This window comes from Parasteatoda tepidariorum, chromosome 7, assembly GCF_043381705.1.
Source record: "Parasteatoda tepidariorum isolate YZ-2023 chromosome 7, CAS_Ptep_4.0, whole genome shotgun sequence".
NCBI classification, from domain to species: domain Eukaryota; kingdom Metazoa; phylum Arthropoda; class Arachnida; order Araneae; family Theridiidae; genus Parasteatoda; species Parasteatoda tepidariorum.
Genome location: NC_092210.1, coordinates 89360534 through 89382248, shown reverse-complemented (window position 1 = coordinate 89382248; position 21715 = coordinate 89360534). Strand labels below are relative to the sequence as shown.

The following is a 21715-nucleotide window of genomic DNA, read 5'->3' as shown; positions in this document are numbered from 1 at the left end:
TTTTATTTTCGCATATATAAGATAGTGTGTGTAAGACATTTATTTTAAGAACGTAGAAAGATCTATTGATTAAAAAAATGAATTTTGCCTCTTTAACTACACCCATCGAAACATTGCTGTGAACATTCTTTTTCTTCAGTTAAGCATGCATAGCTGTATATAATTGATAATACCTAGAACAATTTAATCACCATCTTTTGATAATCTCAATCAACAAAAGAGTGGATTAATAGGTACATATAGTTGCATATAGTTTCTGGAATAGCAGAATTTGTAGTCACTTTATTGTCAAATAGTATTTATCTACAATCAAAATTTCAACTACTTTCCTATTACCCAGATAGATTGAATTTCAGCTGCACCTCTGCACCTGATGACAATGTTCAATCATCTTCTGACTGCTACTAGCAGACTTTATCATTAGTCTATTGTCAAATAGAATTCATTATCAATCAAAATTCTGTCTACTTTCCAAGTACCTGGAGTCCTCGAATTTCAATTGCACCTTTGTGCCTTACCTCTACAAGCAAAATTTATCACCTATAGAAATTTTTCCACTGTTAAGAAAATGGTGGCAAGTTTGAGCCAATATCAGACTGCAAATGGTCTGTGATTACATTTTCTCTCTTTTCTTAATTTTCTTTTCTGTTGCAAATTTCAAGTCAACACCATATCGTTACGTTAATTCAAAATGTTAATGCATTCCTACTTTATGTGTTGAGAAAACACTCTCAATGAGTTCTATATAAACAAAGTTTCATACCAAAAACTGAAATAAAAAAATAATAAAATAAATAAAATATTTAAATTAAAGATAATTAAAAAACTGCATTTTTCAAGGTTCTAATAGTGGTTATAAAATTTTATTCTTTTCTGAACTAAAATGAAAAAAGTGAAGCATTATCATACTAAACCTCTATTGCCACTAAAAATTCTACCTCTTTCAAAAGTTTTTTGCCTTGTGTTTTCATTTTAGGTTGGATAAAAATAAAATTGTATTCCATTTTAGTTCACTTGGCAAACATTGTCGATCAAGATAAGTAATTTTAAAAGGAAAAAAACTTGCAGTTTTTTCTATTTGTTTCATCACTCACACTGTCATTTGTTCACACTCTCAAATAATAATATTTTTTAAAATAATGTATGATTTTTGTTTGTACTTTTTATTGGAACTATGTTTTTCTTTCTTTTATAGAGATCTACATATGCATATGCTGTTGTGGTTTTTGGTTATTCTTTTATCTTGTATTTATTGCAAAATGTGTGGCAACACTTCAATGATATTGTTTCTAACTACATGGATATTTTGTTGATTTATTGCCTGTGTGCTGCATTGATTAGCTTCATTGTGTGTTATCGCCTGGGACCTGTTGAAAATGTTCGCACTTTTAAAATCATACAAGGGTGCATGCAAGTATGTTATAGTGATTTCTAATTTTGCTAGTTATTTATGAACATTTTTAATCAATTTAGAGTAGTGTTTGTTGTTTCGTTCTATTTTATTTGTCACACATTAAAACTGCACAGTCATCCATTTTTTTTAAAATTATATTTTGTGAACAAATATAATGTTATGTTATTTTGTAACTAAATCCATTGTTATAATGTTAGTTTGTTGACTAAAATCATAAATTTTTGTAAATTGAAATATCTGAAAACATTGCTTTTGCTTACTAAAATTCAAGTAGTGTAAAGTATTTTTCTTTTCAAATTATTCAATTTTAAATTTTTATTAAAATGCTGAGGTAAAAAAGTTTTCGTTGAAAGTTTCATATAAATTGCAAATTGAATTTTTCAAATATTTTAATAATTTAAGGCATAAATATTTTTTTGAATAATATATTTTTAAACAGTTTTTTTTTAAAATTATTATTTTGAGTATAACTATTTAAAGCAGAGTGCAAAATTTTTACTCAGCAGGTCATCATTGGCCAAAAAAAAAATAATGTTTAAGTTTGATCTTTGAAATATTGAATTTTAGACTATACATGGTTAGATTGTCGTTCCTCAATGAAGCAGTACTAGGAAGTATTTTGAAATCAAGCAATGGCATTTTTATTTTTAATTTAGATTAAAAAATACTGTTTCCAACTTTTCACTGATGACACCTCCAGTAACGTTTAAAACCTAATGACTACTTTATTTTGCTTTAATATTATTGGTTTAATATTATTATTGATGAAAATAAAAATAGCTAACTTTTTTTATTCAGTTATTTGAGATATACATGGTGAAGCAAAACTAAAAATCACTACAATAAAAGATGATACAACTTGTCACAACAAAAACTTCCACCTTACTATTTTAGGTTGAAAATAAAAGACAGATTGCTAGAGGATTGTTTCTTTGAAGGTGCATTTCTGTAGGATAGTATGTAACTACCTGGATATTGATTTTTCAAACAAATAGATTGGCCATCTATCTATCTCTTTTTTTTTCTTTTTTTTTTTAGCTGGGGAGTTTAAAAAAACATCGGTTACGAGACACCCATCGCTTTGCCAGAAGATATTGTTGGCCTAATTATTATGTAACTGTAAACTACAATTGTTAGGGATGTGAAGTCTGTTACAACTGTTAGTGGTTCACTTAAGCATTTGCTATGAAGTTTTTTCATTACTCCTCCATTCCACTTTCCTTTTTTCATTGTTGTCCCCATTAGTTATATCATACCCTATATATAGTTTAGTGACCCAAAAAGCTGCTTATCATTTTAAGCTATTCATTCTATATTGTTTTCCAAATTTTTTGTGAGTAACTTGAATTTTAGTGTTCTGTTTTCAACCAAATTTTAATGAACTTCAGATTTCAATGTATTTAAAAATAAAATACATCAGAGCATCCCTAAACCACTCTCTCTCTCTCTCTTTTAGAAAATGACCTTTTTTGTACTTTTCTTAGAAGAAGAACTAAAATTGTTCTTCCAAAAAATACAGTAACATTTTTGAACACTGGCTATTATTCTTTATTGAATGCTTTCTTGAATTTGTAATGCTTTCTGTCTAGTTTAGGAGGTATAGAAATCTAGATATGGCAGCTATGTGATTGGAGAACTCCATGCCTAGTGCTGTATTGATTAAAATGCAACCTATTCTAAGCTTTCACCTTCCCAATCTAACAAAAATTTATATTAAAGTTACTATTTATAAATATTTCATAAGTAGGATACATTGAGCGATCAAAATTTTATTGCTACCTTGAAGCACTTCAATGAAGCAATTGCTCATTAAAAAATTGTTTTCAATCCTATGAAATTATATGTAATACTAGCTAAATAGTTATTCATATTGGTCATTTTTTGTTTTATATCTAAACTTTTTTTTATTTATAATTAGGTGTTGAACATTAAAATCTCTAACAACCAAATTGCCCATGATTAATTTTTAGACATCATTAGTTCTAACTTAATTATTCTCTTGCACTAATGTCTATGTTGGAATTTGACCTCCTTAATAATTCAGCAGCTATCAAGTATCAGTTCTTTTAATGGCATTGCGCCTGTTTCTGAAAACTGTTATCCACTCTCTTATTTCGCTTCCGAAATCACAGCAGAATCTTCTTAATTAAGCATATGTTTAACAGAATTCAAATATTTAAAAGAATTCCCTTAAAATATTTCATTAAAGTTTTTCCACCTAATGCTAGAAAGTTTTTAAAGAAAAAAGGAGTTCTGAGAAACTTTTCTGATAGAGAGACCTTTTTTATTTTATTTCTGTCATAAACTTTCAGCTAGTGTTCAAAATTAAAAAAAAATTAAGATTTAATCTGAACATAATGATAGAAATAAGCAGTTTTCAAGCCCTTGATGGTTATCATAGAGGGATTGTCTCAAGCTGTGCCCAGAATAAAGATCTGATCTAGATATCTGGATGATCAATTGATCTGGCAAATATTTTTATTTCCCACAAATTGCTCTGTGTGAATGTGCAATATAGTGCTCTAAAACCTAATCCTTACTCCTTTGACTAATCATAGTATCTTTTTCAAATACATAGAAGGCTAAGCAGACTTTTTCAAAATTATGTAGTTTTGGTGATAATCACCAAATCTGAAAATTTTAAATACCAGTGTAATAGAAAAATGTTTTTGCTTTTTTTTAAACACAAAATTCGATCTTCTTTTTAAGATAGCAAAAAAAAAAAAAAAAANAAAAAAAAAAAAAAAAAGAGAAAGAGAGAGAAATCCTTTCAAGAAACCCTGTGTTGAGACCACTGCAACATTCAATAGCCATAATTATAGAAATTATGTCTTATTTCATTGGTTTAGCATTTGAGGAGATTCTTTTTATTCTCTCCTACTGAAAATAAAATTGTGGTGAGTGTAATTTTTTACAATAAAGAAGGCATTCAATAATATTTTTTCACTGTTCAAAGTATTCATAAAAATGTGTAGAAAAACTCATTTATTAATTACAAGCATATGATTGTTCCATTAATTTGTAGAATTCCTGGAATCTCAAGACACTTGATTAGTGGACGTCTGCCAGACAATAAATTTATTTTCCAACCAAATTTAAAATTCCGCTATTCTAAATTTAAATTCCGTTACTTAAGCAAAATCTTGTTAATGAGTCATTCATTTAACCCTTACCAGCAGCCTCTTCTCTTTTTTTATCTAAGTTCTCATTCACATGCTACAATTAATTTTTTTTTTCAGATTTGTTACAGAAAACACAACTTTATATAAATTTCAAAAACACCAGACAGAAAAAATTTCATAAAATCAATGAAACTACTGAGGCAAACACAAAAGTATAAAATTGATAATCTAATTAATAATTCCGAAAGGATAAACATGGTGCATAGCGTTTTTTAAAAGTGCTTAAAGGTGCTTCTTTTCGTTTTTAAAAGCCCTTAAAGGTTCTTTTTTCATTGGGTGTTTTTAAAAAGTGCTTGGTATTCCCTTTTCGAAAAGAGATTTTTTTTTTCTTTAGCATGTCGACTTTCAACACATTATGCAAAAGCTTTATTTTCCCATTGTTCTATTCAACGTTTTCACAATACATTCAACAACAATCCATTTCGGCCTATCGTCGGTCCATAGTGTATGAAAGCGGTAATCATTTTACATGTTTGATGTAATACTTGCATACCTGCCAACTTTTAATCCCTTCCATTATCATTTTTCCCAGTGGTATTAAAATGGAATTAAAACTTCAATTTTATGCAAACAAATACGTTGTATTTGAGAAACCTTAATTTGACAACCATGATAGTAACGCATATTAATATATGTGCTTAATTTTTGTAAGAATAGTGGTGATCAATATCATTTAAAAATTAAGATTATGAAAGAAAAAATAGTATATAATTACTACCACTTTAAATATGAAAATAAAATCTTCCGGAAAATCCGGAAGAGTTGGCAGGTATGTACTTGCGAGTCCGCATGTGCGTCTACTGAGCTGAGTTCGGTGGGATTCTAGCACTCTCATGTGTAAATCTGCTGCATTTTGCTTGATGTTCTCAATTTCAGGCTTCATTTTCCACCCTCTGATATCGAAGGGAAAAAATATCTTGATCATTTTATGATGGCTAATACAATCAAGAAAAGAGTTCTACGTTAGAAACTAGTTATTTTATCATGATCCTATGTAATATCTTTGAAAATTATTGCGCATTTTGTTAATGATATAGTGTTTCGAAATATTTTTAAGTGCTTAAGAAGTACTTAGAAGGTGCTTATCTTTTGTTGAAAGATTTGGCTACACACCCTGTATAAAAGATCGCTCGCTAAAAAAAATTGCTTTTCTTTCTAATTTTTTTTTTAATAACTTATATTGTAATGAGTAGCAATTTAGTTGCAAATTCCGATTTGTAACCGAAGACTTATTTAATCAATGTGATATATATGCCCCCGTTCTTACTCCTTGACAACTACAATTAGATCTAATTAATTATTAATATGATTTTACATTATTAAAATTTCGAATCTCGCATTTTATTAATCAATTAAAACTTTTAATAAAATAAAAATTTATTTTATATTTTTAATATATTATTTGTTACAACACATGAATTTCAAAATGGGCATTTAATTAATCTCTTTTTTTCAATTATTGCCATGGATTTCAAGGTTTTTGGAATCCTTTTTTATCACATTGGGAAAAAAAATTCAGATAATTTCTTCTTTTAGCAATCGCATGTCTGTTATTAGTTTCAGAATTAAAGTTCTGTATTGAAGAAAAAATGGAGTGAAAAAATAATCTTCTCTGTTATTCTAAGCACTTTTCTTGTACCTTGTTTTTGTTGGCCAACCCTGTGCAACTGGACACTTTACAATTATAATTTTGAAATTTTCATAAAATTTAACATTATCTTCTTGAAATATATGCATATATCTCGCCTCCGTGGCTTTGGTTCACAGGTGCCCACTGGGTAACGCGAAATGAGCAACAATTCTGGCATAGTATAGGCAAAGATACAAAATTCAGTGCCTGCCATTGAAAAAAAAAAATTTATATATATATATATATATATATGCATATATGAATCTTCAAAAGAATTTTTTGATTTACCAACTCTCTTATACTTGAAAATTTGGTGATTTTACTATTTTAATTCCTAATGATTATTGTACATATTTTCCTTCTTAAATAGTTTACTTTTGTTTTCAGTTAATTGCTTTAGTATTGATTTATCTTGGATCAGAATATCGAGAAGTTTCAACTGCAATCATTATAATTTTGGGATCCATCTACCTCATTCCAGCTCGTTGGATTTCTCGCTTGCAAACAATTTGGTATTGTAATGCTTTATAACTTTTTTTTTACAAAAATAATTATTTTTATGGACTCATCATCTTTATTTTGAAATGCAGGACAATTTAATGCTTAAAGGTGTTAAAAATAAAAATAAATTTTTAATAGATAGTAATCACTTTTTTGTCTAACAAATAGATAAAGCAAAACTTAAATTTCAGTAAGAAATACATTTTTGTGAAATATTTTACAAAGTTTGATTTTTTTTCCTTTTAATTTTGTACTCATTGTGTAAAACTACTTTATAACTCAATTAAACATTATAATAAAACTACTTTATAACTTTAATTAAGCACTATACTTTCTATTTATGCATAAGGTCTGTGTCCTGATCTTAGAGGCACACACCACTATAAAATTTAACATAAGGGCAAATTACCTCAGAATGCAAGAAAAAAGTTATACAAAAAATATAGATGTGCCCTGAATGTAAAAAAGAGAAAAGGTTATAATTTTTTTATTAGTTATTTTAATTAAAGAATTTTTTTCATAATTTTTTTTTTCTTCATATTTTTCTACTTTTTTAGTTGAAAAAGAAAACATTTAAACAAATATTAAAATTTATTTTTGTATATTTTCATCACTAAAATTGAATTATTATTTACTGATATTTTTTTTTCTTTCAAAACTTGTAAATATTTTTAATGTGTTTATGAAATCATTTCACATTATTAATACAAAAAAAAAATTTTTTTGTGTGTTTTACATTTCTTCTAATTTTATGTTATCAAATGAGTTGTAGTGTTATCATTACAGTTGTTAAAAAATCTCTAAAATTTGTTTAATTTCAGGCTTCGTTTATTTCCACCTAAAATAAAACTTTTAACTGAAGTAGAATATATTGAGCAGGGAAGTATTGAGACTGCGAAAGCTTTAGATGAATTGAGAAGATTTTGTAGTAGTCCAGATTGTAACACATGGAAAATGGTTCGGCAATTGAAAGATCCTATCAGGTTCGATTTTAAATATTTTATAAAAAAATTTAAATAATTTTCAGTTATGATTCAATTTCATATTACGCTTATTAAATTATTTTTAATCTTTGTTATACTTTTTCTAACCTCTGTTACTATGTTTACATAAAAGAAAGCTATATATGTACATTTAACATGTCTCATTCTAAAATAACATCATTTAATTTAGATTTTAATCATATCTGATCATCCTTATAGATAAAAATGGAGTTCTTTTAAATGCGTGCATGTTACTGTAAGAAAATTATAATTTTGAAGCTTTAAAGAACTCTTTCAAATTACATAAATTTAATAAAATATTTAAATTTATTTTTGAAAAATATTCAAAAATATACTATGCTATCGTTTTTACAATAATTTAGCTTACGTTTTTTAGTATTCACAAAATTTAAGTTTCGATTTTTTGAATTTGATTTCCATTCATCTAATTTTATTTTAAATTAACATGTAATTCAATTAATTTTAAATAAGTTATTATAGGGCATTGGTAGGGAGATTAATTTTGTTTCCCAAGCACACATAACAATGTGAAAATCAATTTATTGTGTATGTGATTGCCAAAAATTTCCTTTATTGTACTTACTTAAAATTTAAACTAACAAGACCATCAACTGGTAATTTTTTCACTTTGACAATGTGCAAGGTCCTATTTTTATTAATATCAAAATCAAATTGTTATACTTAATGTAGTAAATATTATTGCTCTACAATACTTTTGCAGTTAACTCCATATAAATTTAAATATTCTTTTTTACTAAAGTTATTAAAATATATTCTTTAATCACAATCCAGCAAAATTAGTTTTTAATAAAACATTTTATAAAAGGCTTCTATTTTGTTTCAGGTTTTCCAAATTTGTAGACACTGGTTGCCACTATACAGATGAAGAATTGCTGAGATATAATTCTGAAGATTTTGATGATGAAGAAGAGGAACAAGAAGCGACCAACTTTGCAAGGAATGGAAGTGTAACATCTAGCCAGTACAATTTGAGCTTTAGATGATGTTAAAATCAATTTGTAATTAGCTGCTCATTTTTATAATTTGATCAACATTTTTTTAATGCATGTAGTAATATAGTAAGTTAAAAGTATTATATGTTGATGTTCCCTAAACAAAATTAACGTTTTTTAAACATGAATTAAGTATGAATCATTACCATGAAAATCATTTAGATGCATAGGAAACTATTTTTTTTTTATCTCATTAGTGCATGATTCAGTTTTTTTAGTAAATGAAAATTCATGTTATAGAATCTCATTTGTATTTATTGACTGTTGATCGATACTGTGATACTTGATTGTAAATAGATCGTAAAAATTAAATTTTTAAAAATACTCATTTGACATTATTGTAGTAAATATAACATCTGATTTATTCAATTTTCTCTCCCTGATTTCAGAAATCTATCATAGAATAGGTCAAAAAAGTTAAATTACCTTAAATCTTTTAATGATTAGTATTGTCATCTGTGGTCTAAAGTATTGTCAATTATTAAAAGCATACAAAATCTTATAACTCTGAATTGATATCTTCTGTCGTCTCAATAGGCCAAAGAGTGACTAAAAATTCTTAAACTTCAAACATTCTCTTTTACAAAAATCGTTAATTTTATTTATTTATTTTACTTTTTTTTATCATCTTGTAGTAGCACTTGAAAGTTACCATTTGTAAACAAAAATATATCTGTTCAAAATTTTAGAATAATTTAATATCTTTTCCAACCTTCATGGCACACCAAAGTTTTGATTAGTCCATTAAGGCTGCTAATGATATCCATTCGAAATATTTAATTCTGCTATCTTAATAGACCCAAACTTCATTACCATTTAGACCACAGATGATATTAAGCTATAATTTTTATTTGAGATACCCATGAAAATGACTGAATGAAAAGTTCACTGCATATGAAAGTCATAAAAAGGAAATGTTATGGGAAGCACTCTCAATCCAACACTGTGGTAAATTTAATCACAGTAATTCAAATTTAGTCAAAATATGTTTGATTATAAGTATAATTATTTGTCTTGTACACAATACTTAATAATCTGTAATAGATTAAAATTTACATATAATCAGGATTAAATTAATCGTAATTATGTGCAATTGTAGATCACTATTTCTTGTTTTCGTAGCTAATGGTTATTTGTAATTATGATTAAAATTGTGTGCATTTTAATCAATTTCATTTTATCACAATTCTTTTTATTGGATTTTGCGTGTGTCATCTACCAGTGATTTTCTTTAACAAAAAGCTTTTAAATTGAGTATATATGTCAATTTAATAGCTTAACAAGGTTAGAATGATCTTTAAGTTAGAGACGTTAACCAAGTGTTAATGGCAATTTAATCAATTGTTTTAGACGATAAACCAGTTGGTTAATCTATGTATAAACAACCCTAATGGTTTATCTGTTCTGGGTAAAATTCCATGTTATTTTTTATTTTTAAAGCTTATTGTAAGGTAGGGTACTGTGAATAGCCAGTTTTTAAATTAAATTTGGCTAAACTAAGGAGTCAAAATTCTCTCTTATTAACAGATAAATAATTTAAATGCTTTTAATATTGTACTGCTGTAAGAGATAAAATTAAAACCATTAATTTTCATTAAAAAAAAGTGTTAATTTTGTAAAAATTTGACATATTTCTTTTGATCATCAATCCTTTAGTTTCTAAAATAAGACTTATTCACAATTATAAAATTTGACCTGCTGAGCTAAGAGACCATCCACAAATTGTGCAAAAGTGATTTGTTGTTTGAGAATTTTTTGAATTCTTGCATAAATTTATGATGTAGAAAAACATTTAAGTTCATAAAATTTTTAATCATTTATTTGTTTTAAAAAGATACAGTGATAAATCTTGTATGATAGAGATTAGTTTTTTTCAAAATTATATGGATGATATTTTCGTAGAGTTTATTTTAAATGATAAATCAATTATAACAAAATTTCTGAATTTTCAATTGAGAAATCATATGCCCTCCAATCTGTTTTAAGCATTTGTTTAAAATATTTTAATCACTGCAGCTAAATTTAGCCACATAATGTATTAAGCACCAAGTTGAAATTAAATTAATTTTTTTATTAATTTAAAAGCATTACATTTTAATTGAAAAAAATACTTAACACTCAGCTTTAAATAGAAAATTGAGTTTTAAGATAGGCTCTTTATATGAAATAAAACAGTCTTAAGATTTCAATGTAATTTTAAAACAAGTTATTTATTTTTATTGATATATTAACGTTTTTTTTTTTTTTTTCATTATTTATTAATCTCTTTGGAAAATTGATGAAAAATGATTTTAATTCAAGAATCAAAGAATTTTGAATATGGGGTCCACTGCATGTTTTCCTGTATTTGAAATTAATTAAACGTCCTTTTAATTAATATCATTAAGTTCAGATAAAAGACATTTAACACAATACAGTACGGAACCCGTTATCCGGAAATCAGAAAACCAAAAAACCAGAACGAATTTCGATAAATTTTCCCACCATTTTTAAAAATAAAAAAAATAAAAAAATTTTCCTCATAAGATTTTAGGATTTTTCGTTCTTTTTTGAAAGATGTTTACCTTACCATCATTTTGAAAATAATCATTAGTGCATTACTTCATCGTTTTTTCTTCTTTTTAAGATTATTTCCAAATATAATTTTTTTTAGTTGGGTTTAACAATAAAAAAAGGCTTTTTGTAGCGATTCAGAAAACCGGAAAAATCAGTTATCCGGAATAGCGATGGTCCCGATCGTTCCGGATAATCGGTTCCCTAGTGTATGAAACCTTCAGATTTACTCTTGGTAGATATTGAATCGATTTGGCGACTCAATAACTAGTGAAATTTTGGAACTAATTACAAAAGAATAATTCACAAATGTTCGTTAGTAATATTGTTTTATATAATATCTCGGCAAATAAAATAGCTTTTCTGCATTCAGGGTTGCCACTCAAATCTGAAAAAAAAATTCCCTGTGTTTTCCCTGTACATGTTATATGCAATATAAGAGGGAACAACAATTACTGTGCTCTTGTGTGAGCTATATTGGGCTAACTATATTTATTAGTTTCAATTGCTGGAAAAAGAGCTGAACATGCTTAAATAATGCTATGGTAAATTAAATAGTTTAGTATAGCTGAAATATCATGGTTAAATATCCCATAGATTACACTTTGAGTGGTCACCATTTTTTAAAAGACCAGAATATAATAACAAAATTCCCTGTATTTTCCCAGTTTGTGAAGAAAAAATCAAAATTCCCTGCATTTTCCGTGTGATTTTTAAATTCCCTGTATTTTCCAGGTTTTCCCTGTGGAGTGGCAACCCTGATTTAGCATAACTAATAGTATTTCTAAAACAATAAAATTGTCATTGCGAGCCCTGATTTAAAGAAGAAGAAAAATTATAAATGGTTCATTTACTGTTAAAAAGCTAAAATAAAACTATTGTTATGAGCATAACTTGTATTAAATGAAAACCTTTTCATAAATTCCTAATAATTATTTTGTTAAATTCGCCAGACAAAAAGTGTTTAGATTCATTTAATTTGTAAAAAAATATATATAGCTGAACAATAAAGGTTTACAATTTTAAAAGCTCAGCATTCATTCTATCAACATGCAATTCCAATTGGTTAATGTAAAAAATGAATTTTTAATGCCACTTCTGTTGTTCATTTAACAATATTCAAAGAAATTGAAAACAAAAAACCACACATTTGCAGACTCAGTTTAATGAGCACCCAGTTTTAACAAATGAATTACCTTGGTCACTTCCTCCTTGTTTTAGATTATTTAAACAATAAAAATGTTCGCTATTGTTGTATGGTGCCATTCAATTTATAAAACAATATTCAGCCTACTGAATATTTTATGTTTAGGAAAGTGAGGCACTCCTCGTTAGGGTTTTAATAATATTAATATCAAATATCTAAACATATTGATACTTAGCAAAAAGTCACTTTTCAAATTAATCTTCTTTTTTTTTCCTATAATCTTTCAACAATAATTTAGCTTTTCACATTCAAAGACACATATTTCTACAAAAAATATTTATTACAAAACTGTCGTGACATATCACAGTTAAAAAATTACGCAAGATATAACAATTAGAATTTGTGCAATACTCTTAAGGTCATAACATTTTAAAATTGTGTTGAAAGCAATATTTAAGAATCTTACAAATCTTCCAGACTATCAATAGCCTCATTACAAACAGACGCTCCTTCACAAGCTGATACTTTTGTACCTTCAAATGGACGAAGATGAATCTGAAATTTAAAATAAATAAAAAAAAAAAATTTCATGAAAAAAACTTACATGCTTTAAATAAAATTTGACAAATTGTTCTTGAATATTGCAGTCATTAAAACAAGTATCATCTAGTTTGAATTCAACAAGATGTAAAACTTTAAAGAGAACATAATTTACAAGTTTTGATTGCTTCTTAGAAATGTTAAAAAGTGTTTTAATAAAAGAGGCTAATTAAACTTTTTTTCATTAATTTTTTTAAAGAATTCTAGTTTGGTAATTGAAAACTTTGGTGAAAAAACATGCCTGATAATATTGTAACAAAATCGAAACATCAAGAAGCTGTAGTCAAGGTAAGATAGAAACAATTGTTTCAGAGTACATCAACTCAGCCTCACACTTTCATGTGTCTGCTTATCTGGACACGTTCCAACAATTACAGCTCACTTCCCCTGAATAACTTTTGATCTAATGAGCTGATCTTCACGTTCTAAGACTTAATCAAAAAGACTCAAGGGATGACCTCAAATATGCCTATTATTAAGTGCAGACGATAATTTAAATTACGAAATTAGGCCCAAAACCGTACTTACTTTTTTTACTAATCAAAACCATACTTATTTTCTGAATATACATTCTTTTTTTTTTTTTAAAAGATTTGGATTTTTTACCCCTAAAATATAAGGTGTAGCTGCAATCTGAAAAATATGGTACCAATAGTTTGGTCAGGAGAACAGTCCAAAGTTTTGATCTCTAACTTTTTGTGTATTTCGCTATAACTCAAATTTTTTTTTTAAGTGAATTGAAAGATTTTTGCACACAATTATAAAATTCGTTTGTCCAAAGATAATTCCATGCAAAAAATAATGTTTGTTAAATAATTATTATTTTATTTCATAATGATTGCAAACATTTTGAATTGTAAGGTATACAATGCAAAATTTGAGCAAAATCAGTTGAAAAGTCTGATATTTAAAATTAGATTTCTCAGGAACTATTTCACCGATTTTGCTCAAACTTTGTATTTTTCAATGTAAAATTATATTCTTTAAAATGATGCAAAAAATTGTAGGCCTTACAATTCAAAAGTTTTCGATGATTATTAAATAAAAAATAATAATGAATATTTAATACAGGTTATTTTTTGCATGGAATTATCTTTGGGCAAACGAATTTGATAATTGTGTACAAAAATGTTTCAATTCGCTTAAAAAATGTTCAAGATGTAGCGAAATACGTTAAAAATTAAAATTAAGTGATCAAACTTTGGTCCGCTCTCCAGAACAAACTATTGGGACCATATTGTCCAGATTAGGGTTACGCCTTATATTTTGGGCTCAAAAATTCAAATCGTCGGGGAAAAAAAGATATGTTACATCAGAGAAATTACGTTTTTGTGTCTGATTTGGTGACTTAAAATATCGTCTGCACTTATTAATTTGCATAATTGATTGAGGTAACCCCCTTGAGCCATTAAGATTGAGTTCCTAGAATGTGAAGATCCGATCATTAAATAAAAAGTTATTCAGGGTGGTCTTTTTTTTTTTTTTTTTGCACACTGTACGTGACTGTTTAAAACACGTTTTACTTTAAGGGCGCTAGTAAGACAATATTTAATAGTAGGAGTACGACATATATCAGGACAAAGAATATAGGCGTTTGCATGGCTGTCCAAATGTTTATTGTCTGGTAAGAAGTTTAAGGACAAAGAAACTTTTGCTACATTGAAGGTAAAATGTAAAAAAAAAAAATTTAAAAAAAACAATTATAACTTTTTAATAAAGAAGCAATACACATGACTCTAATTTTAAAAAAAAAAGAAAATACTTATAAATAAAAGTTCTTTTTATAGACCTTTTAGAATAATTGCTTTTTATTAAGAAAATGTCAACCTTAATATTCAACCTTAATTAATGTCAACCTTAACCTTCTGTTTTAAAAAGCAAGTGGATCTTTGAAAGTATCCCGTCTACTTCAAAATTTAGTACCTAACAAATGTTACAGGTTTTAATGTCTAACATATACACCTTTAAAAAACAGTAAGAACTTATGAAAGGAAACAAAATGCATACTTGAATATGTAGATTCACTTCTTCACTACAACTTAAGTAAGGAAAGTTTCCTCCTTTCTTCAAATGAGCTCGTTTAGCATCAGGATAAAATTTGTACATTTCTTCACGTGCTGCAATGCTCAATGCACTGTCATCAAAAACCTGTTTTAAAAAGAATTACTTTACATGATTAACCAATTAAAAAAATATATAGACTACACTAACATACACATGTGTGTGTTATCTATGTATAAAAATAATCATTTTCCAATTACTAAATCAACTTATTAATGTTTATAAGTTATTCTAACAATGAATATCAGAATAAATTTTTAACATTGAGACGCATAATAAACTTAAAAGGGAAGACAATTATCATGCTTTGTTAATAATTTTACAGTGATGATTACAAATATAATATACATAACTAAGCCTAGGAAAGGACTCGTGAAGAAGATGGTAAAAATATTGACCATACACCATTAATAACAGCATTTAAAGCTAAGTTTCTTTTTTAATAACAGCAAATGAAAAAAAAACAATCTTTTTATTCTTACAAACATTTTTTAAGTTGATACACACAATTTATTATCACAAATTTAAATTAATTATTAACCAGGGTTGGGTTTTAAACATGACACTTTAAAAATCTGTTGTAAAGTGTCATAAAATGTTGAAATCTGACAAAAACCACGGGACAAGTTTCTTTTTGTCATTGAGGACATTTTAATCACAGCTTATTATATAACTGTTTAAATCATTCGCAATACTTGCCTTATAATAACCGTATATCTTGGTGCATAAACCTACTATTTTTTATTACGATATAACAAATTTCTAGTATGTCGGGTGTACAAGTAGACCGCTGAAAATTTCAAATATAAGACATTAAATGCATATTTTATATTATATAAAGTTTCAATGAATTCATTAAAAATATTAATTAGTTTTAACATTTAAAACTTTTGTATTCAAATCTTATTTAACTTAATTTTTAAATGAATAGTATTACCATGACACATTTCTGCAACATTTTGCATTAATTGTAATAAAAACAGGATTTTCTTACATCAACTATTGTGATTGGAATGCTTCGTAGTTTTTGAGGCTCCACATAGCAATTCATACAAGTGAGGGTTAAACGAGATGCAAGCTCTTGTTGAGATAAGGTTTCAAGCTATAGAAAATAAGTAATGAATCAAATGTAAGTAATGTTAACAAGTCATATTTCGACTAATATTTAGAAAACCAATCAAAACTTATTAGAGAAATTATTAGAGCAAGTTTGAAAAATAGTTTTCTATGGCATAAACATTAACCTTTTTAACATTCAACCTCTGGGCAAAATAGTTATGAAATTGCTTATTATGCACATTCTTTTGTTAAGCAATGTGGGGAAAACTTTTCGTTTGAATCAAGATTAGCACCAGCTAAAAGCTTCCCATTGCTTATTGCATTGATCATTCTTTTAACAATGCAATCGCTCTACACAGTGTGTCTGCATAATTCACAAAGGAAGTTGTCAAGGAATTTTATAAATTTAGGTGTTCTTCACATGGAGAAACCATATCTGGCATGCAGCTAGATGCTTGATGGTCTTTGACCAAAACTTTTTAATTATTGTCAAAATTTCCTTACCAAACAAATGCTGCATAAGTCAGCAATCTAAAAATACCTCTTCTCAATTGGCTCAACAGAAACAACGTTTGAGCTTGATATATATAACCAAACTGAAAAATGAAACTTGCTTTCTAGATCACCCACCTTATGCAGAAAGAGACTATTTGAAAGTTATGTAGGCTTTTTTTCCCTACAATTTTTAGCATTTGAACAACTCATTTCACGTAATGAATTAACTAGGCAGATAATCAGATAAAAATGACATTAAAAAAGCCTAATCTTTCAAATGTGAATTAATATAATTTAAGAAAAACATTCATAATTTAAAGAGAAACACTGCTTGTCTACTGGTGTTCTTGTCAAACACTATTAATATTCAGCTTCATTTACATTCATAGGTTATTTTTCTCACCAAAGTTTGTTTTTCTTTAACTTCTCTCATCTTTTCAGCAACTCTTTTAATGTACTTATTGAAGCAGAATAAATAATAGGTGTGGGTAAAGCAGCCGATTCTGAAGCACCCATATATGGGCTTGGTACTGTGTATCAGAAAAAATAAAATTAGAAATTGCATGCAAGTAAAACCTAACATGACGAATGTCGGATTCAAACCCATTACCCCATTGTTACAAGACATTTGTGCTACCAATAAACTAGTTTTAATGGTTACTGTACAGAAAGTTAGTAATAAACAGCTAGTTTTGCAATGTAATGAAGAACATAGATGTCTTTTTTTATTTCTTTTAAGGGGCAGTAAATAAAATGATTTTTTATTGCTTATATCAAAGTTCATTTCAGATGAAGATTAAATGATCTGAAATACATTTCGTTACTCTAGCTAATTTTAATAACCTTTCTAGCTAATATTATTTTAGAAGCATTACTTTAGAAAGGAAACACAAAAAGGAATTCATTTGATAATGTACTGGAGGAATTTATATTAGATTTGATAATGTATATTTATATATATATGACACATAGTCAAATGAAATACAAATTTCGATATTTGATGTGATGTTTATTTGATACTTACCCTTTGATTACGGCACTTGTATAAGGAATTTCGTCTTTCTGATTCACTTGTTTTACCAGCCATAAACAAAAGATTGAGTTTATATTTGATAATGAAGAAGATATGTGACAATGTACTGAATTGTTTTCTGGTACAGAGAACAAATCCAATTATGAAGTATGAATAAGGTTGCTTATAATTTAATCATAAATTACCTTCCTTGCTGCCAAATTTGAAAAGAAAAATGTGTCATGTGATATTTAGTTTACACTTTTCAAAATACAGGNGATAATATACATAACTAAACCTAGGAAATGACTCGTGAAGAAGATGGTAAAAATATTGACCATACTCCATTAATAACAGCATTTAAAGCTAAGTTTTTTTTTTTTAATAACAGCAATAGAAGAAAAAAAACAATCTTTTTACTCTTACAAACATTTTTTAAGTTGATACACACAATTTATTATCACGAATTTAAATTATTAACCAGGGTTGGGTTTTAAATATGACACTTTAAAAATCTGTTGAAAAGTGTCATAAAATGTTGAAATCTGACGAAAACCCCGGGACAAGTTTCTTTTTTGCCATTGAGGACATTTTATTATTTTAATCACTGCTTATTATATAACTCTTTAAATCATTCACAATACTTGCCTTATAATAACCATATATCTTGGTGCATAAACCTGCTATTTTTTATTACAATATAGCAAATTTCTAATATGTCGAAGTAGACCGCTGAAAATACCAAATATAGACATTAAATACATATTCTGTATTATCTAAAGTTTCAATGAATTAATCAAAAATATAATTTAGTTTTAACATTTAAAACTTGTGTATTCAAATCTTATTTAACTTAATTTTTAAATGAATAGCATTACCATGACACATTTGTGCAACATTTTGCTTTAATTGTAATAAAAACAGGATATATTTCTTACATCAACTATTGTGATAGGAATGCTTCGCAGTTTTTGAGGCTCCACATAGCAATTCATACAAGTGAGGGTTAAACGAGATGCAAGCTCTTGTTGAGACAAGGTTTCAAGCTATAGAAAATAAGTAATGAATCAAATGTAAGTAATGTTAACAAGTCATATTTCGACTAATATTTAAAAAATCAATCAAAACTTATTAGAGAAATTATTAGAGCAAATTTGAAATATAGTTTTCTATGAGATAAACATTAACCTTTTTAACATTCAACCTCTGGGCAAAACAGTTATGAAATTGCTTATTATGCACTTTCTTTTGTTAAGTAATGTGGGGAAAACTTTTTGTTTGAATCAAGATTAGCACCAGCTTAAAGCTTCCCATTGCTTATTGCATTGTTCCAACATTGCATTGTTCTCTACACATTAGCTCTGTATAATTCACAAAGGAAGTTGTCAAGGAATTTTATAAATTTAGGTGTTCCTCACATGGAAAAACCATTTCTGGTGTGCAGCTAGATGCTTGATGGTCTTTAATTAAAATTTTTATATTATTGTCGAAATTTCCTCATCAAACAAATGCTGCATAAGTCAGTAATCTGAAAATACCTCTTCTCACTTGGTTCAATAGAAACAACGTTTGGGCTTGATTTAATCAAACTAAAAAATGAAACTTGCTTTCTAGATCACCTTATGTAGAAAGAGACAATGAAGACAATTTGAAAGTTATGTAGACTTTTTTTTTCTACAATTTTCAGCATTAAAACAACTCATTTCATGTAATGAATTAACTAGGCAGATAATCAGATAAAAATAACATTAAAAAAGCCTAATGTTTCAAATGTAAATTAATATAATTTAATAAAAACAATCATAATTTAAAGAGAAACACTGCTGGTCTGCTGGTGTTCTTATCAAACACTTTAAACATTCATAGGTTATTTTTCTCACAAATGTGTGTTTTTCTTTAACTTCTCTCATCTTTTCAGCAACTCTTTTAATGTACTTATTGAAGCAGAATAAATAATAGGTGTGGGTAAAGTAGCCGATTCTGATAAACAAGTGTCCATATATGGGCTTGGTACTGTGTATCAGAAAAATAAAATTAGAAATTGCATGCAAGTAAAACCTAATGTGACGAATGCCGGATTCAAACCCATTACCCCATCATTACAAGTCGGCTGTGCTACCCATAAACTAGTCTTAATGGTTACTGTACAGAAAGTTAGTAATAAACAGCTAGTTTTGCAATATAATAAAGAACATAGATGTTCTTTTTATTTATTTTTAAGGGGCAGTAAATAAAATGATTTTTATTGCTTATATCAAAGTTCTTATCAGATGAATATTAAATGATCTAAAATACATTTTGTTATTTTAGCTAATTTTAATAATCTAGCTAGCGTTCAATTCTAGCTAATATTATTTTAGAAGCATTACTAGAACACAAAAAGGAATTCATTTGATAATGTACTGGAGGAATTTATATTAGATTTGATAATGTATATTTATATATATATGACACATAGTCAAATGAAATACAAATTTCGATATTTGATGTGATGTTTATTTGATACTTACCCTTTGATTACGGCACTTGTATAAGGAATTTCGTCTTTCTGATTCACTTGTTTTACCAGCCATAAACAAAAGATTGAGTTTATATTTGATAATGAAGAAGATATGTGACAATGTACTGAATTGTTTTCTGGTACAGAGAACAAATCCAATTATGAAGTATGAATAAGGTTGCTTATAATTTAATCATAAATTACCTTCCTTGCTGCCAAATTTGAAAAGAAAAATGTGTCATGTGATATTTAGTTTACACTTTTCAAAATACAGGGAAAGTTTTAAAAAATATATAACATAAAAAGATGTATTTGATAAAGGCAAGAAAATATTTTAATAACAATATTTATAAGTAAAAAAAAATTTAAAAACTTCTAAGTAAACAATTTTATTTAAAAAAATATATATATCTTTACCTTTTCAACCATAAAATCTATAGAATCTGCAATGGAGGCATCCACATATCCTTTAGAGAAATTACCCATAACCATTCTTTTAAGAACAACAGCCGGAAACATCCAAAATCTGAATAGAAATTTTTAAAATAAATTACTTTTTACAAATAAACTTAAAATTACTTATTGGATTACGTATGAAGAAGCTTAATATTTGTATAAAAAATAAGACATTTATATTAAACTGTGGGATGCTCTAACTCTTCGCTTATTGTGTGTGCTCATATCACCTCATACTAAAGAAGATAATAATAGGATAGAAGACTGGGCCTGTGAAAAAAAGATGATGATGATGGGAAGATATTTCTTCCTGATTTTTTCCTTGGATTCATTGTATTGTTTCTTTTATGTTTAGTCTATTATAAATTTAAATAACTTGTGGTGTCTTTTCACATAATGTTGAAATTGATGTTTTTAACACCAAAATTTAAGATAAAAACGAAAATATTGTCGAGTTGAACTATAAATAATAATTTGATGATAATTTCATTTAGAATTATTCAGAATGTAAAAAAATATTTTTTTAATCCATGAAAGAAATTATTCACTTTATTTTTAATTACTAAGCAAAATATTACTTTTTATAAAATTATTACAAATATATATACATATATATGTGTGTATATCATATATTTATAATATTACAAAATATTATTTGACCACATCAAAATATTTCAAAACTTTTAGAAAGAGGAAAAATAAAATGTCATATAGGGTAAACCAACCAGTGAAGGAACACTACCCAGTAAAGGAACATTTCATATATATTGATTAAAAATAAGAATTTGAAAGTTTCTCTTTAGATTGATTGGTAACAATAGCTTACTGCCAAACAATACGAAGTAATCTAGCAATGTTTTGGACTACCTGGTCAAATATACTTCTCTGGAAAAATTTTTGAATTTGTTATTATCTCTGCAACACCTTGTTTTGTTGAAAAAATTATAAGGTGAATGATTGTATTTATATGTTTGGAGTGGAACTAATTGCATGTAATAGTCTTATTTTTCTCACTGTGAAAAAGAGAATTCAAAATATAGTTATTGAAGTTACGTTTTATTTTTTTAAGCATCATGTAGGCTTAAGGG

The 21715-nt window shown here is 27.0% G+C and overlaps 2 protein-coding genes across 7 annotated transcripts in view; one reads left to right on the top strand and one right to left on the bottom strand.

Annotated features, from left to right (window-relative positions):
* Window positions 1-1195: 1195 nt before the first annotated feature.
* Window positions 1196-9914, top strand: LOC122271953 (nuclear envelope integral membrane protein; the record flags this gene model as incomplete). Its single annotated transcript, XM_043054740.2, is given in 4 exon segments — window positions 1196-1414; window positions 6614-6738; window positions 7549-7710; window positions 8576-9914. Coding segments are annotated over 4 exon segments (666 nt in total), but the record flags the coding sequence as incomplete, so codon positions are not given.
* Window positions 9915-12765: 2851 nt separating this feature from the next.
* LOC107439032 (maspardin) overlaps window positions 12766-21715 on the bottom strand; it is a 20515-nt gene continuing 11565 nt past the window's right edge. For 4 of the 6 annotated variants that reach the window (XM_043054741.2, XM_043054744.2, XM_071182919.1 and 1 more), the window contains 4 exons: window positions 20589-20697; window positions 16100-16207; window positions 15052-15192; window positions 12766-12999 (listed from right to left, as the gene is read on the bottom strand). In XM_043054741.2, coding sequence (XP_042910675.1) covers window positions 12907-12999; window positions 15052-15192; window positions 16100-16207; window positions 20589-20697 — 451 coding nt within the window. In that variant the 3' untranslated portion in view covers window positions 12766-12906. Of the gene's footprint in view, window positions 13000-15051; window positions 15193-16099; window positions 16208-18609; window positions 18718-20588; window positions 20698-21715 lie in introns of all 6 variants that reach the window. The other 2 variants (XM_043054742.2, XM_043054745.2) reach the window with 1 other exon arrangement.